Source organism: Eriocheir sinensis, chromosome 34 (genome assembly GCF_024679095.1).
Source record: "Eriocheir sinensis breed Jianghai 21 chromosome 34, ASM2467909v1, whole genome shotgun sequence".
Lineage (NCBI taxonomy): Eukaryota > Metazoa > Arthropoda > Malacostraca > Decapoda > Varunidae > Eriocheir > Eriocheir sinensis.
The window spans coordinates 1001304-1020107 of NC_066542.1; the positions used below are offsets into that span (position 1 = coordinate 1001304).

Here is an 18804-nt window from a genome sequence, read left to right on the forward strand (position 1 = left end):
AAATGGGCTCCCATCTCTACCACTCATGGCTGCTAAGAAGTTATTAAGATCTTTAAAAAGCTTATGAAATTCAAAGTGAAAGGAGTCTAGAGTGCGCCTGAGCAAACCCACAGTGGGAAATGACTGATTCATATGTTCAATAGACCACGACACTTCCGCGATCAGATTCGCCACGTTGATGAGAGGACGTTGTATTTCGTCTGTCTGGATGACGACAGGAACGACGTAGTAACGCCCTGTCAACAACATCTTAAAGACAGGGGAGAAGACAAGGCCAGGACGTATAGGTTGCTGCCGTAGGGGAACAGCCGCAGGTAAGGGGAGGGCAACACCCAGGATCTGAAATGACAGGGGGTATCAGTTCGCCGGTCGTTGACGATACTCAAGAGGACGCTCCATGACGTTGGGGAGTGAGGGAGGTACCGTGTTGGAACGTAACGGACGAGTTGACTGAGGCTCGGAAGGAGCTTGGAGAACTTCAGGTGATGAGGGAGCAGGAGTCGGCTGGGAGGGCTCGGAAGGAGCTGCAAACGACAAGGGTACCGACTCGTCAGGCGGAGGGGCCATTGACAATGAATCATCAATCGGCCCTGGTATGTGGTTGTCAGGGACAGGGTAGGCACGCCTGACGTTAGGGGAGTCATGGAGTCCAAGAGAGTCCTCGTGAACGACCTGAACATTGTTGGTGTGAACCGTCTTGATCTTACTCCCTCTGATATGGCGGAGTCGTAAGACCACAGGACTAACCTTGTCGACGACCCGGAAGGGGCCGTTAAACAAAGGCTGTAGTTTTTTAGGCTCACCCTTGGACGGAATGTTCTTGACATACACCCTATCTCCAATCTCAATCTGTTTGTATTTTGCCTTCCTAAACATCCTTTCAGACTCTTGCCAACCGATATCAATATTCTTCTGACACAATTTATAAGTCCTTTGGGCGACACTAGCAGTGAATGACTTGTAACTATCTACATCATAACACGGTTGTCGCCTATTCTCTAACATTTCAAAAGGAACATTAGGGTCACGGGAGAAAAGCAGGAAGAATGGGGAATCCCGTAAAACACGATGATAGGCAGTGTTGTAGGCGTGTGTTGCAACTGGAAGCATTTGGTCCCAAATCCCTCTATTGTCCTCACATAAGGTTCTCAGAATATTTATTAAAGTGCCGTTAGGCCTCTCAATCACCCCGTTCGCAGACGGGTGATAAGGAGTCGTCCTTAAGTGATCAATCTGTAGCAATTGAGTCAACTCTCGCAAGAGAGTGTTAACGAACTCCTTTCCTTGATCAGTGACTAGAATAGGCGGGATGCTGTGTACACAGACTACGTTCTCGTAGAACGCAGCTGCCACTTCCTTGGCTGCCTTCGTCCGAAGGGGGGTTGCTACCAGGAAACGTGACAGGACGTCAATCACTGTCAGTACATACTTATAGCCTTTGTCGGAAACCGACAAAGGTCCGACAATGTCCATATGGACTCTGTCAAACGGTTGGCCAACCTCAGGATATCTCATAATTGGAGCAGGCGGGGATCCCCTCTTCTTAAACCGACAACAGACAGGACAAGATCTGACATATTGCTCCACGTCCGCCTTCATTCCCGGCCAGTACGCGAACTTGCGACAACGTGCCAGCGTGACCTTGGTACCTCCGTGCCCTGCAGGTAGCACGGAATGTGCCAGAGCCAGCGCGTTAGGAATGAAGCTTGGTGGGACAATAACCAGTCTGGTCTGTTTGTTGTATTCATCGCAAACATTGCGGTAGAGAATACCGTTCTCTACGCACACTTCACTAAGAGGCAGTTTTTTAAAGTGTCTCTTAGCTGCATTTAACTTGACATTGCTCCTCTCAGCAACCTTTTCCTCATTTCTCTCGTTATCTTCAACAACATCAAACATCATACTACCATTTACATTTACGTTACTGCCGGCGTTTCTTTCTAAAGCATGCTTAATCTCACTCAGTTCAGGATCGCGACCCTGGTGCTCCAGGAGTGCTTCAAGACTCCAATGGAGAAACTTATCTCGCTTGTCATGTCCCTCCGGGGAGGTGACAGACCCGTCTTGTCCACCCGTATGGGTGACAGACATAATTCTAGCATCCAATTCGCCTTCTATCACATCGCTCTTGATTTCTAATCCTTGATAAAAAATCTGCCACCATATTACTTGAGCCTGGAAGATAATCTATACTGAAATCAAATTCTCCCAGCAATGTCTGCCAACGTGCAATCCTGCTACTTGGAACAGTGCTCTTTAACAGCCAAGTCAGCGGTCTATGGTCCGACAGGATGTGAATCCTATAACCCAAGATAAGGGGCCGGTTTGTACTGAGTCCATAGATAACTGCTAAGGCTTCCCTTTCTACCGCGGAGTAGTTACGCTCCGCCCCATTGAGTGTCTTACTGAAGTATGCAATTGGTCGCAGGCTACCGTTCTCATCCTTTTGTTGCAACACACCACCTATTGCCTTATCCGACGCATCTGTAGTGAGGTGGAATGGCTTCCGGAAATCCGGAAAGGTTAACACAATGTCAGTCGTTAGACTGTTCTTTAGTGTTTGAAATGCATGCAATGCCTCCTCGTTCCACTCCAGAAGCGTCTTATCATTCTTGGTGACTTTCCTCCCTTTTAGTAAATTATTAAGGGGGGATGCTATTTTCGCAAAGTCTTTAATGAACTTCCTATAGAAATTAACTAATCCCAGAAAACCTTGAAGCTCTTTGACCGTTTGTGGAGGGGTGAGTTGTTGCACCGCTTGTACCTTTGAGGGCTGAGGCTTCAAACCAGAAGCACTAACAATGTGACCCAAGTAGTCTACTTGCTCTTTGAAGAAGGAACACTTATCTAATCTTAAGGACAGATGGGCCTTCTGCAGTCTGTCTAAGACAGCATGAAGGTTCTTTAGGTGATTTGTTATTCATAGTGTTAAGATAAGTTAAAATTAAATATAAAAAAGCGACAACGTTTCATCACCCCAACTACGAGCTCCTTCAAATACTCTTGAAGTACCAGAATATTAAGTCAGTTGTCGCTACGACGAATCAGTCTTAAACCTCCTTGAGAGCCCGGTTCCGGGCCACAACATTGGTGTCATGTGTGGGGTGGTGAAACTTGTAATTTGTATTGGTGAATGTCCACATCCGAAAGCGAGGGAGAAAACAGTTTTTCGTGGGATTACGGGAATCAGACTTTAGAATTCAATATGCCAGACGAAAGCACTCCCACCCCTTCCGATGCCGAGAGACCGGTCACCCTTGCCCATGATGATCTGGTGACACTACTTAGTCGCCACACCCTGAATGATTTTAGCAGAGTGCAGGGACTCTTACATTTTTGTGGAGGAGAAGAGAAAAGTAGTAAAGCACCAAATCTCCCATGTCATAAAATAGCAAAGAAATGGATCGAAGATCTCGACAGTCGGACACAGGCAAATTGGGACACAACTTGGAAAATAGAGTTAGCCAAACAATATGCCCTGGGAATAGCGCGCGATCATCTCCTCGGTTGTATCGCCAGGTGTGGACAGGACTGGGATAAGATAGAAAAGGAATTCTTGAGTATGTATCCCACAATAAGGACCTTCGAGGTCCTCCAGAAAGAGTTGGGAGAGGCCAAACGGCGGATGGGAGAAACCCTCCGCGCATTCCTCATTAGACTGGAAATATTAAGGGACGAGTTAGCCACCCTAGAGCCCGCCGTCGCCGGGTATTTAAACAAAGTGATGGTTTTACGGTTCACCGGAGCTCTACCTTATGATTTTACATACACCCTGACAGAAGAAGAAAAAAAGGAGCCACCGAAAATGTTGAAGAAGGGGTATGAGTATATCAAGGCTCATCCAGAGTTAAAACTATCCGACGTCGATGTGGCTAAAGAAGTAAAAGTCATGAACATCTGTTCAACCCAAGTGACCGGATCTAAACCCTCGTCACAAGGCCGTTCCCAACGTCCTTCAGGCCAGTCGCGTCACCCGATATCTCAGAAGGGCGGACGGCACGCCATGCCGCCCCCCCGCTCATACGGGAACGCGTCCGCGCCACCCACATGTTACTCGTGCGGATATATAGGACACATGGCCCGTGACTGCTCCTATGGGTGGCAACAGAGGGGTGCCTATCACCCTCCAGCGGGCCCCCGGTACCCTCAGTACCAGCAGTCCGCGCCACCCCAGTACTCTCGGAACAGGCGCCAGCCTGTCTCGCCTTGCGCTGCCTGGCGCCCGGAGTACACGGCCGGTCCCTCTCCCCGCAACTCCTGGCCTAACCATGACCAAGAGAGGAACAAAAAAAAAAACGCCGATCCCCGAATAGTTCCGGCAGTCCACGGCCCGACCAATGCACTCACATTGAGACTGTGTGTAGGAACTGATGCACGAAGAGAGATGATCTACGCGATGCTAGACACAGGCGCAGGGGTATCTTTAATAGAGGAAGACTTATTCAATAAGGTAGGTGGGAAAATGATAGCTACAGAACCTCTGTCCATACAAGGGGTAGATCGGACACAAATCCCTAATAAAGGGTTAGCTGAAGTAGTGGTGAACTTTGGGCACGGAGAGATTACAGAAAAATTTGTAGTAATATCACAAGGTGTAGTGTTACCAACAGCAGTTTTGTTGGGTCTGGAATTTATGTGGAGGCAAAATGTGGTAGCTGCACCGCTGGCCGCACCTGGGCAGTTTAGCGTAATGGTGGGAGCCTACCCGGTGGAAGTCCATTCCCTGGCTGCGGGCGATATGAGCCCGTACCCAGAAGATTGACTAACCGACCGTAGCCCTACCTTAGACGAGATGGAGGAAGTCCCCATGAAAGCATACGCTATTAACGTAGCGTCCTTGCTACCAGGCACGGCAGGGTATGTCACTCTGGAGACAGAGATTGGCAGAGCCCGGCAGGCCTTATTCCTTCCAAGGTCCAATGATATCCCTTCTTCATTTTTATTTCCCGGGTTAGTAACTTTAACTCCTAACGTCAAACAAACCAAGGGTAAATTCATCATCCCCTATGCTAACCCAACTGAAGAAACTATTGAGTTGCCAACAGGTGAGGTGCTGGGCCACATTTATTCTTGTCACACTGAATATTACCAGTCATCAACTAATGAAAGTGTAGCGGCTGTCACACAAACGGAAACAACAGTTACCAAGCCGCCTATCACCCAGTCCAGTAAGCAGCAGGAACTTGATAAGATGATAGACGAGCTATTTTCCCCTTCACTACGGGAAAACAGCTGTCTGAAGGGCCTAACTCGCAAGTATCCTGATGTGTTTGCCCTGAAACATGAACCTCTCACTATTACTCCCTATTATGTTCACACTTTGAGGCTGAAAAATGACAAGCCTATATATAAAAAGCCATACCCAATACCAGTAAAATACCACAAGGAGATAGAAACTCAGCTCAAGGACTTAGAGGCCCAGGGTATTATACGCCCTAGTGCGTCACCCTACAGTGCACCTCTAGTCCCTGTTGCCAAGAAAGATGGCGGGGTCAGACTTTGTCTCGACTTCCGCGCTCTGAACGATGAATTGATTGATGACAGACATCCCCTCCCTAATATTAACCTCATCTTGCAACAGTTAGGGGAAAGTAAAGTTTTCACCTCTCTGGATTTACGCCAGGGCTACCACCAAGTCCCATTGGCAGAGGAATCCAAACACTTAACAGCTTTCACGACACCTTATGGCCTCTATGAATTCACTACAGTCCCCTTTGGATTAAAAACAGCACCTGCAGCCTATCAGAGGATCATGAATCAAGTCCTCATAGGTTTGACAGGTAGAATTGTTATATACAGAATACACTTCAATCAGACCCAGTGGGTCGTCAGGCCTCGCACACTGCCTGTTAAGGGACAAGTATCGTCCTACTTCAATACTGGTTACAATCCTAACTATTTCTTATTACACATACACTGAAGATATATACTCTTATAATCTAAACAATACCACTATACACAATGGACACTAGTGCGCTTTCCTTTACGGTACAACACTTCACTTTCTACTCACGACAGCGTAGATGAACACACGACACATATTGTGTCTGAAATTTAGAGGGACACGTGAGTGTCGGTCAGAAGTATTTCTAGTTCTGCCCCGAGTACTCCGAGGGAACTCCCTTATATGGGCGATTGCCTACGTCACTATACGCCCTCACTACGTCATACCTATTGACTGGGTACACAAGGCTCCTGCACTGAGGGTGCACTCCTTTCCCTATGATATTGTTACATCCTCTATGGTTATAGCACATAAGAGTGAATATTCATGAGTAGTGTTATTTTACAGGACTTCCGTTTACGTGATTCTCGTCCTTATAGGCATTCGCGTGGTGCTGTCGTTGGGTGAAGTGGGCGGTTTCGGGAAGCCGGCAGAGCGCCGGCTGTATGGTGGCCCGAGACGCCCCTTTTCGCTTCCTGTGTGTTTTGATAATGATTTGTTCTTCTCACTGTCGCCTCGCTGTGCTGTGTTCTTCAAATTGTTCTTTAATTTGGATGTATTTTAACGTTCTACGTCGCTTTCGTCTTCCTTGTTTATTTGTGATGGATGTACTGGGTCAGGTGATGTTACTGCGTCTGTGTTAGTAGATGCAGCGCCCTGCGGGGCACCACAACTTTACTGATTTTCATGAGCTGGTTAGTTCATTATATATATCTTCAATCAGCTACACATGGTCCGTCTAGTGTCCTGGAGTAGAACAAGACATTGACCGCCTCTGACCATATCTTGCTGAGGCAGGGTGATGGTTTCAAGAGTATTTAACAACATAAACCACATGTTCTTTTATGTTACCAATTGTCCGATCATGAGCCAGAACGTCTAAAATGTGTGCAGTGCAACCATGGGTTAGCAATTTCAGTTTATTTCCTTGTAATTGTTTTTCATCTTGTTGACAATGGCTGCATTAGATGCTTGAGTCTCTCCACATATAGCAAGTTTCTCACCCCTTGAATCTGTTTTTATGCCTCCATGGTCTAGTGGTTAGCTACGAATCCGCGGGCCCGGCCTCGAATCCCGACTTGGGCAGTCAGTGTGCTCACCCAGCTGTTCCTCATTCCTTTCGGGCTGGTCGATAAATGGGTAGCCTGCCTGGGTAAACAAACTCTCTCTCTCTCTCTCTCTCTCTCTCTCTCTCTCTCTCTCTCTCTCTCTCTCTCTCTCTCTCTCTCTCTCTCTCTCTCTCTCTCTCTGAAAAATAAGTATATAAGGAAAACCTTCATCTGTATTAAGCAACACTAATATGTCATAGTGACTGTAAGTGAAAATAGTTACACATCATTCATTATGCAAATACCTCCCATGTCCGGCCTTCATGAAAAAGACGAAAACAAGTAATCCGGCAGACTGGCTCTTCCTCGCATGCTCTCCCGCTCAAAAAGAAATTCCGGTAATGTGTCTTGGAGGCTAACGGCCGTACCATAAGGCAGCCTCCTCGACTATAGAAGCTCTTCGGCCAATTTCTCATACCATAATCTTCGAGGGGCCCTCTCCGTAAGCGAAGGAAAGGTGTTGACGGGCGAAATTGTTGGAATCTGGCAAGGGGTCGAGATAGGTACATCCTCGTGAGCCCCTTCGCATATTTTATGCGTCAATTCTGCATTTCTCTCATTAATATAGTAATAAATGACCCAGGAATTATAATAAAACGTATTTGATCTAATATGAATCTGCAAAAGCTTTTTAAATAAATGATTTAAATTTTTTTTTAAGACTTTAGGGTTGTATCATGATTTTTAACCCTTCCCGAGTTGACGTGTCAACACGCCTCCTTGGTCAACTCAAGGAGCTATAGTATCCCCAATCTATCGAGTCCATCCTGGCGGTGCCCTTTTCGGGGCTTTCCCTTTTGCGGCGATGCCAAGTGTACAAGCAGCAATTATTGTCTTATTGTTAGATTAACGTGAAATGAAACTTCATAATAGTGCACTTATATAAATTTATAATGAGGATGTATAGGGGGCTTTGAATATTGTTCTAGTGGAATGATGACAATGACTTTGTATAAATACCACAAAATGTGGTAGCTGTGTTTTGCAGTGCTGCCGTTTTTTGAGGCTGGGTCATGGGTACATTGACCGCTTTAATCCGCAGGTAAACGAGAGGTCAGTTCTCATGATAACACGACACACACACACACACACACAGAGAGAGAGAGAGAGAGAGAGAGAGAGAGAGAGAGAGAGAGAGAGAGAGAGAGAGAGAGAGAGAGAGAGAGAGAGAGAGAGAGAGAATACTCTTCATTTGTATGGTTTGAATCATTCTTTTGTCGATTTATGTATTTATGTATATATGCATGTATCTGTGTGTGTGTGTGTGTGTGTGTGTGTGTGTGTGTGTGTGTGTGTGAAGGGAGAGGAGAAAAAAAACATGTAACAAGGAAGGAATTCATGTCTGAATGAGGAGGAGGAGGAAGTAATGAGGAAAAGGGTGGGAGAAACAGAAAGATTAAAGGAGAGAGAGAGAGAGAGAGAGAGAGAGAGAGAGAGAGAGAGAGAGAGAGAGAGAGAGAGAGAGAGAGAGAGAGAGAGAGAGAGAGAGAATACTCTTAATTTGTATGGTTTGAATCACTTTTGTCTATTTATGTATTTATGTATGTATGTATGCATGTATCTGTGTGTGTGTGTGTGTGTGTGTGTGTGTGTGTGTGTGTGTGTGTGTGTGTGTGTGTGTGTGTGTGTGTGTGTGTGTAAGTGTGTGAAGGGAGAGGAGAAAAAAACATGTAACAAGAAAGGAATGCATGTCTGAATGAGGAGGATGAGGAAGTAATGAGGAAAAGGGTGGGAGAAACAGAAAAATTAAAGGAGAGAGAGAGAGAGAGAGAGAGAGAGAGAGAGAGAGAGAGAGAGAGAGAGAGAGAGAGAGAGGTGGGGTGGGGCCGTAGGGAGAGAGAGGGAAAGGGAGAAAGGACAAAATTTCCCACTTCCGTACTAAGCCTTTAATTGCTGGTAGTAGACTTGGCATCGCCGCAAAAGGGAAAACCCCGTCTCGGGGCACCGCCAGGATGGACTCGATAGTTTGGGGATACTATAGGTAGTCTTTTCTTATAACTCCGATGGTGCTCGAGCACTTTTCTAACGGCTCCTTGCTTGACGGGATGGTAGCGAGGGGCAGAGAAGTGATAACGCCGGGCACATGTGGACTCCCTGGCTGTGTGCGTGGAGAGAGGTGGAAACCAAGGGGTGCTGACGTCACTCCCCATCCCCAAGGCTTCCCGTCTCATTGGCCTTGTGGAAACACGGGCAGCGCATGGATGCCAACCCTATCACTCACGCTATGTTCCCAATTATACCTATATTTGCCTTTCAATCAACCATTTTCTTCGTGATTATACACTGAAAAATATGTATTACACTAATATATGTAAAATGCTTCAATTATCAATATTTTCATGTAGAGATGTTTACAGAGGCTACCAACCCAACACGGAAGAAGCTCTAGCGGAGGAAGGGATCGAGATCACCTCATAGTATCCGGCAGAAAGGGGACACCGTTTAAGGGAAGAGGAGGAGGAAGGTTTAGAGGCTGCCTAATGGTACGGCCGTGAGCCTCTTTCACACTGGATGACTCTTATTTGTAATGACTTGGCGGCCGCCCAAGGCGGTTGCGAGGCTATCTTGAGTCCGTCGTGTGATTATTACGGTAATGTGTGTTCCCGGGTTAGTGTTAGGTCCCTTATTTTACCTGTCCTCGAAGAAAGTCGAGTGTCCGCCATTACCTGCGATATCCCGAGCCTAATGACGTACATTATTCAGAAGTCTCGACACACCTGAATGATGATTACAAATGTTATCGAGTGCTTAATTAATTACATAGTTTTTTTTTTTTTTTTTTTTTTTACAGCAAAGGAGACAGTTCAAGGGCACAAAAAAAGTAAACATTAATAAAAAAAAGCCCGCTACTTGCTGCTCCTAAAAAGAATCCAAAGAGGTGGCCGAAAGATAGGTCAGTTTCGGGAGGAGAGGTGTCCTGATACCCTCCTCTTGAAAGAGTTCAAGTCGTAGGCAGGAGGAAATACAGATGAAGGAAGATTGTTCCAGAGTTTACCAGCGTGAGGGATGAAAGAGTGAAGATGCTGGTTAACTCTTGCATAAGGGGTTTGGACAGTATAGGGATGAGCATGAGTAGAAAGTCGAGTGCAGCGGGGCCGCGGGAGGGGGGGAGGCATGCAGTTAGCAAGTTCAGAAGAGCAGTCAGCGTGGAAATATCGATAGAAGATAGAAAGAGAGGCAACATTGCGGCGGAATTTAAGAGGTAGAAGACTATCAGTATGAGGAGGAGAGCTGATGAGACGAAGAGCCTTAGCCTCCACTCTGTCCAGAAGAGCTGTGTGAGTGGAGCCCCCCCACACATGAGATGCATACTCCATACGAGGGCGGACAAGGCCCCTGTATATGGACAGCAACTGTGCAGGGGAGAAGAACTGGCGGAGACGGTACAGAACGCCCAGCCTCGAGGAAGCTGATTTAGTAAGAGATGAGATATGAAGTTTCCAGTTGAGATTTTGAGTTAAGGATAGACCGAGGATGTTTAGTGTTGAGGAAGGTGATAGCTGGGTGTTGTCAAAGAATAGGGGATAGTTGTTTGGAAGATTGTGTCGAGTGGATAGGTGGAGAAACTGTGTTTTTGAGGCGTTGAAGGACACCAGGTTCTTCTTGCCCCAATCGGAACTAATAGTAAGGACTGAGGCTAAGCGTTCTGCATTAATAATTTTAACTGATTTTAACGGATAGTATTTACAGAAAAGAAGTAAGATTGGTACAAAATGTCATTGAAAGATTACTAGGTAACTACAGATGACTGAATGAATCACCAAGTTTAGAGGGTCGTATTTATTATATCATAATTTCAAGCGGGCGGCAATGTGACTTGAATGGTACGTGTCGGGCCTAATAGATTGAAGGATTTTAACATATTTCTTTTAACATGGAATTTTCATAAAAGTAAGACATTTTAGAGCTTACAACTATTTTTATGTCGGATTAAAAGAAAGTGGTTGACATGGCGACTGTTAATTAAGCTGGTATGTGTCCGCTGCAAAAGTCCAGACACACGCTTTCTGTGCTGGTGTGTTCATGCCGCCACAGGAAGCCGTCACTTCGTGTGGTGCTCAGCATTCCTTGGGGGCCTGTTATTATTCCTGCGTCCCCCAGCACCAGCGACACCATCCACCCACCCACTGCAGTCTTTTCAGGGCTTACCGCGCTACACCTCATCCCATTTCCCAGTTTCCGGTTATTTATTAGCTCTTGTCGCTCCAACCCATCCCCCACGTCCTTCACTTCACTTCCATTCCCATTTTGCTCGTTCAGCTTTTTCCTATCGTTTTCTCTTCCTCCTCTTTTCTTTTCCACTTATTTGTCTTTTGTATCTTTTTCGTTCCTCCGCTTCATCACTCCTGCCCCTTTCCCTGCATTTCCTCTTTCCGCCCTCCCTACCTTTAGCTCTCTTTTCCTCTCCCCATTTGTTAACGCCTCCTACTTCCTCTTCCTCCTTCTCCTTCTTCTCCTCCTCCTCCTTTTAGCTTCCACTTACCTACCGTAATGTGAATATATATCCCTTACCTCTTTTTTTTTTTTCCTACCTTTCCACCCCTTACCCTCACCTCCTTTGTTCAGTCCCCTTCTCACCCTGTAGGTTTTACCCTTCAATTTACTTTTAACTTTTATTCACTATTTTGTTTTACGCTTTCCATTTTTACGCTTTTGATTGTGTTTAATTGGAGGGGGGGGGGGGGGCATCACTTGACCCCCCTTGTTGCGATATGTTTCCATTTTTCAGTCAATTAATTGTTTTGTTCCTTCCCATCCCATTTCCCTTTCCTTCCCATTATGTCCATTCCACTCCCTCATCTACAGGAGGCTGGCTTCCTCAACCTCTTGTAGGTTTTATTGACCTTTAAGCTCTCTTTTCTCATGTTTTTAATTAATTATCGTTTTTTTATAGTTTTATATTATAGCTTAATTTGTTTTATATTCGGCGCCATATGACCCTGCAGTTGCGGCGCCAAGAACTGAACTCCCCAATAATAAATCAATCCAATTTTCTCCCTGTAAAGTCCATCCTCTGCCTAGTGCTTCCATCTTTCGTTTTCGCTCTTTTCGCGTCTTTCAGTCCGCTTCTCTCTTATCTGTTCTTTCTGCTCATTTCTTCATCCCAAGCTATCATCTTCCTTTTCTCTCTGCTCTCACTTACGTTCGCCGTCTCTTTCTACACTTCTTTATCCCTTCCACTCCTTCATCTCTTCCCCAAGTTCTTTTTTCCCATTTTCCCTTCCCCACTTCTGTGAGCTTATCGCTAATGCTTTCCTTCATTGCTCTCCTCTGCCCCCCTACTTAGCCCTCTCATTTCTGCCTTGATTTCCCTAACAATTTTAGGACCTCTCCACGTTGGCTCCTACTTATCGTCCCCATCAAACCCCATCTTCCCACCCAAGTCCCCTTTTCCTTTCCCTTCCCACCTCAGATCGTTTCTTCCGTCCCTTCTTTCCTTGTTATTTATCTCATTTAGTAGTCCATTGCACCCCCTTATCCTTTCCTTATTTTCCTTCATACTATACTCAACCCTTCTCCCGCACTTCTTCCGCTGATCTCTGCCTACCCTTGCCACTTTCCCGTTTTCCTCTGTCTGGTCGTGTTCGCGTGCCCAGAGGTCGTATCATTCCCGGTGTGGCGACACATCTCATCCTGTGTTTTATTCTAGCCCATCGTGATCTGCGTATGCGCGGACTTTGTTTACATACACAGGGTGGATTATTTTCGGCACGTTGCCTTGTCTTTTCTCGCTTGCTTATTGTGATCTGTCCCACCCCAGTTTATATTTGTTTTTATGAAAGTAAATTATGACATATGTTTTGAATTTGGAAAATGCATGAAATATGAAAGTTGATTCCTGGACCTCTTGTATGTCGGTAAATGTGATAAATGAGATAACCTGCACTCCTTGTATGTCGGTAAATGTGATAAATAAGATAACCTGCACCCCTAGTAGGGGAAGGTGGGGCAAGATGGCATAGGTGGGTAATATGGACCACCCCGTTTTCTGTGTTTTTAGCTTCTGCCAGCTATTGATAATGATATGGACTTGCTCCTCGGCTCATTAGTCAGCTGTAACATCGGAGCACGTTTGGATGCCGTCGTTTGTTTGTGTGTGAAAAATCCCAGAATATTTTATCGCCAGCTGATCTATTGGTAAGGGTCGGATAAAATCGTGTTTGTAGGAATACTGTGACTCATAATTTCATGTTTTATTGCATGATTCTTTGGTGTTACTCTGTGAATGAGTCTGACTACTGAAACATTTTTCTGCACCACCATTGTTCCGCTGAGATTGTTGTTAATTAACATGTTTATTGCCCTTTGGGCAAAACGGCCCACTTAACAATAATAATTAATTTTTGTTGCTAACTAACTCACAGCTTCACTGAACAAAGATAAGGACAAAGTGTTCTCTGTTTTTTTTATATGAATATTAATTTTATGTTCAGGAAGGTAATGTCACTTTTCATTTGTGTATTCATGTTGTTCATGCTACTGAGCCAAAGAACAATTATTTTTGTATTGCATTAAGAACTTTTATGTTCAGAAAGGTAATTTCACTTTCACTTGTAAGTAGTTTCATGAGAGTTCATTGGTGTCCATGCTATTGAGCCACAGATCATTTACTTTTGTAGTGGAATAAGAACTTTATGTTCAGGAAGGTAATACCACTTTTCATTCGTGAGTAGTTTATAGGAATTCATTGTTGTTCATGCTACTGAGCCTAAAAGCAATTATTTTCTAATGGAATAATAACTAGATTATTTTAGTTTTATGTTAAGTAATCTTTCTAGTGTGATTCTCTATCAAAACGTATGTTTTGGCATGTTACCAAGCATTTTCATATGATGGCCATTTTGCCCCATACGTGAGATCCGTTTTGCCCCACCCGTTTTACAAAATGGCCCACCTGTGGCTATTTTTTTTTTTTTTTTAATTTTCATGAATAAAGGGCCCAAAGAAGTTCTTCCAAAGAGAGTTTATTTTGTTTAATGATGAATAAAGATTGCAAAAACACCAACTATCTCTGAATATAGTACAAAATTGCTGCAAAATCTGGAGTGAAACCTTATGGGTGCAGTTTTGTCCCACTTTCCCCGTTGTCGGTATATGTGTGATAAATGAGATGACCTGCACCACTTGTACGTCGGTAAATGTGATTGGTGAGATAACCTGCATCCCTTGTAAGTCGGTGAATGTGATAAATGTGATAACCTGTACCCCTTGTATGTCGGTAAATGTGATAAATGTGATAACCCTTGAATGTTATCCTGGAGTTTGGCCATTCTCTCATAAAAAAAAAAAAAAAAAATAGCATGTTGTATTGCCGCTATCTTGCCTGGACTGTGATAGTAAACATTGGGTTCTGCGCATGCGCAGATCAGGATCGGATGGACTATAATACATTGATGAGATTTGTCGCCACGCCGGGCTGCCCACATTTCCTCCCGTCACTCCAGAAACACAGGCTGAGGACCGCGAGCTTGTTTTCCACTGGAATGCCTCAGATTTGCTACATTTTTTTGTGCTGTCTGTAGCTCCGGTAGGGTTTTTTGAGAGGCCTTATAGACGGCCCCAGCCTGTTAGTAGCGAAAGCTAATTTTATTTATGGTGGCTGGCGTGATGTATAACTTGCTTGGGCCGTGCTGCCTCCCGGTAATCCTCTTGACCGAAGTTGCTGAAGTTAAGGTTGATTGAAGATCCGGACAGCATGTGGGTAATCTTCCGCCACTCGACGATGCTTTGAAAAATCAACGTGTTTCGATGTGGACTCGAACCTAGGTCCTCGGGCTCACAACGCCCGCACGCTAACCTCTCGGCCACCGCTATCCCTCTCTTCCAGTTTATCTGTTTCCCTTTTTTTCTTTTACATCCCGAGTTTTTATTCATATTTTTTTCAATTACGTACCGTAACTGAATTCATAATGGTTATCGTGAATAAGGGGTACCTATATCTTTGTCCTTTTATTTTTTTTACTGTCCCGCCAATACAGTAAAGAGCTGTATTATTAAGTCATCACCCATAAAATGTGTTGTGTTGTATTCCATTTTTACTTATTCCCATGTGCAGCCTTACCCTTGGTTATCAGAGGAAGGGGGTAGTCGTTTTTTGTTCTAATGTTTCGTGATAAATAAAAAAAACGGCGTGTGTGGCTTTAGGTTTGGAGTTGAAAAATACGTCATCATTCATTAATTTCGTTCAGCGGGTTGTGTTCAAGTCCATATTTACGGCTGCGAGGATGACTATGAGCGGCCAGCCAGAGTTACGCCGCCATTTATTCCCGTTTATCGAGCACGCTTCATTAGTCTTGGGGTTAGTGATGCCCAAATTGGCACACGTAGTCCGCGGGGAGAGAGGGAACGATATACATTATACCAGCAGTCTTTCCTTCCACGTGTTGTAGTTTTACTTTATGTTCGTCTATGGGGAATTTTGTCTTGTAGTTTTACTTTGTTCGTCTATGGGGAAGTTTGTCTTGACTTATCCACCAGTTGCTTGCAGGATTCCTTGACCCACACGTGTGCTCGCAAGACAACATTATTGAATCAAAGACGAGAAGGAGCAGTTGGCTCGAGTTGTCTTTTGACGTATTAGACATGGAAAAAAATAGTTGCATCATACATGGGTTATTAGTAATGATATAGTAAGTGATTTATATATTCTTGTGATCTTAATGGAATGCAACTTTTCTACTGTATTAGATGTAGTAGATTAGGACATATCATGCTGCCATACAAGGAAAGACTCAAACATTTAAACTTGCATTATCTAGAAAGGCGAAGGGTGCGAGGTGGCTTGATAGAGGTTTATAAATGGATGAAGTGCTTTAATAAGGGGGATATTAATAAGGTTCTGATGGTAAAAGAACCGGGTAAGACACGTAGTAATCGGTTTAAACTGGATAAATTCAGATTCAACAGGGACGTAGGAAAAAAATAGTTTACTAACAGAGTGGTAGATGAGTGGAACAGGCTGAGCAGTCATGTGGTGAGTGCCAATACAATTGTCATATTCATAAATATATTAGATAAATTCAAAGTCAGTGATATTAGGTGGGGCTAGATTCACAGGTTCACAGGGGCTGGCTGCCTTGTACCGGCCTACCGGCCTCTTGAAGACTGCTACGTTCTTATGCAACACATAAGAACTATGTGTTGCAGACGAGATATTTTTTCATTGCCTAGTTTAACATTTATTGAATCGCTGTTTACATTCAACAATAATTAGTTGAATTCGATTATAGGGTTTTGTAATCACAATACGACTGTAAAAGATACATGTCCTTTAAAAAAATATTAACAGCGATTACTGGAATCATATACCAAGTTAACAGAAATATGTATTGATGACCGTGTAAAGTAATAAATTACAATTACAGTAATCATCATCTTGGAAGAAAATCAAAAGTTTTAGGAATAGTAATAGAAGCACCGTAATATGTCGCCGTGTTTGAGTTAAACATTTCTTCCATTTTCTTTTGAGGAGTGTGAAGATTGAAAGAGTCTCACTATAGGCAAATTTGACGAAAAGGTTTGTTACGTTAGATGTAAATTCAAATGGTCTCGTTTTTGACGTTTACATGAAAAATGAAGTGATGTATATTACAGCACTGCAGTGCTTTAATAAGGGGGATATTAATAAGGTTCTGATGGTAAAAGAACCGGGTAAGACACGTAGTAATGGGTTTAAACTGGATACATTCAGATTCATCAGGGACGTAGGAAAAATTGGTTTACTAACAGAGTGGTAGATGAGTGGAACAGGTTGAGCAGTCATGTGGTGAGTGCCAATACAATTGTCATATTCATAAATATATTAGATAAATTCAAAGACAGTGATATTAGGTGGGGTTAGATTCACAGGTTCACAGGGGCTGCCTTGTAGAGCTACTCAACATGCGCCATGTCCGTCTGCCTGTTCGTCCGTCTTCTGCCCTGGAATACCATGATAGAAAATAAGCCCCGACACTCAGTGACGCCGATACTGTCGAGATGGAGGACGGAGAAGAAAAATTGTGCACTCCACTCTTCGTTATGAGAGCTACGTGAACTTGGAGAGAGAGAGAGAGAGAGAGAGAGAGAGAGAGAGAGAGAGAGAGAGAGAGAGAGAGAGAGAGAGAGAGAGAGAGAGAGAGAGAGAGACCAGCACTTACGTTTAATGGGTAGTATGACGGCATTGCTTATGTTGTGCCCCTCTTGGTTGATGGCCCCGCACGTATAGGTCCCCGCGTGTTCCCGCCTCAGATGCTGTAGGGCGAGGCTCTGTCTGCTCACGATCACACCAGAGGTCTTGTTGTGCGCCACTACCGCGCCCTGCACACCAAGGGAAGGGAGGCCGCGGGGTAGGTGAGGGGCCGCGTCAAAGGGGGAAGAGACACCTTAACATGAGGAGTGCTTGTTCGTTCCTTAACCTGCTTGTAAAGTTAGGTCAAGGCTGCGTCGAAGTCAAGAGGAATAGGAGGAAAGAGAGGAAAAGGAGGACTAGAATGAGAGAGAAAGTTGGGGTATAGTAATATTGTGAGATGAGGTGAGGGTTGTTAGGAAGAAGAAATTGAATAGGAGGAATGACGAAGGTGGGGAAAGAGTGCAATGGGAGTGTAGGTTAATGACAAATGGTTTTGTTCCAAGAGTACATTGAAAGAAGAGGCAGATAGATCAATCAATCAATCAATGGGGGCGTACGCCGAGGGGCGCGTCGCCTTGCCCACCCTACGACGTCAAGCCCAGGGGTCCCTCCGGGCGAGTCTCCATGCAGGCCCCTTTCCCAACCCGAGTACCTCCCAGCAGGATCTATCGACTCGCTCAACCACGAACTCCGTGGGCGTCCCCTTGGCCTCCTCCACTCAGGATTTTCTCTTACAGGGACAACCCAATGAGCAGGATCAGCTTCTGGATAACGTGCCACGTGCCCTATAGCCGGAGTTGGCGTTGACGGACTATACAGGGAATATATGTCGAATCAGTCTCACGGGGTAGTCGCCGGTTTGACACAAAATCATTCCAGCGATATCTAATGATTCTGCGTTGACACTTATTACCAAAGGCATCAATCCGCCTCTCCAAGTCCCCATTTAGTGTCCATGCCTCACAACCATAGAGTAAGACAGGGATCACAAGGGACTTAAAGATACGGATCTTTGTCCTTCTGCACAGGTATCGACAACGCCATATACTCGTGTTGAGCGAGTCCATAACACCGTGGGCCAGGCCAATCCGCCGAAAGACTTCCTGGCCAGGCTCACCGTTGTTATGTACTACGCTACCAAGATATGTGAAACTTTCTGAGATCTCAACGTCCTCGCCACACGCATGAACAGACTGTACTGTGTCATCCAGCAAGCCTCTAAAGACCTGTACCTTGGTCTTGGCCCAGGAGACCTTAAGTCCCAAGGGTTTCGCCTCCTCGTGCAGTGCTTCGAGAACCATCACCAAAACCTCCAGCCACTCCGCCAGGATTACTGTATCATCAGCAAAAAGAAGGTCAGTGACTCTGGTATTGCCATTGGATGCTCCACAATGACTCTGGTCCACAACTCTGCCCAGTACCCAGTCCATACAAGTGTTGAAAAGCGATGGGGAAATACACAGCCCTGCCTCACTCCCGCATTCACGGGATATAAGCTGGACAACCCCCCCCCCCCCCACACACACACACTTAACAGTACTCTCTGTCCCAGAATACAGGCCAGTCAGCAAACCAATAGTCTTTGCAGGAATCCCACGGAGTCGCAGAAGATCCCAGGGTGCCTCACGATGCACTGAATC

The 18804-nt window shown here is 45.0% G+C and overlaps 1 protein-coding gene and 1 long non-coding RNA gene across 2 annotated transcripts in view; one reads left to right on the forward strand and one right to left on the reverse strand.

Moving 5' to 3' along the window:
- LOC127006883 (uncharacterized) overlaps window positions 1–18804 on the reverse strand; it is a 97284-nt gene that overhangs the window by 48408 nt on the left and 30072 nt on the right. Inside the window, exon 6 of the mRNA XM_050877216.1 lies at window positions 17193–17352. Within this exon, the coding sequence (XP_050733173.1) occupies window positions 17193–17352 (160 nt within the window). The remainder of the gene's footprint in view (window positions 1–17192; window positions 17353–18804) is intronic.
- The window catches only part of LOC127006885 (uncharacterized), a 78224-nt gene that overhangs the window by 3946 nt on the left and 55474 nt on the right, over window positions 1–18804 (forward strand). The gene's annotated exons all lie outside the window — the stretch shown is intronic.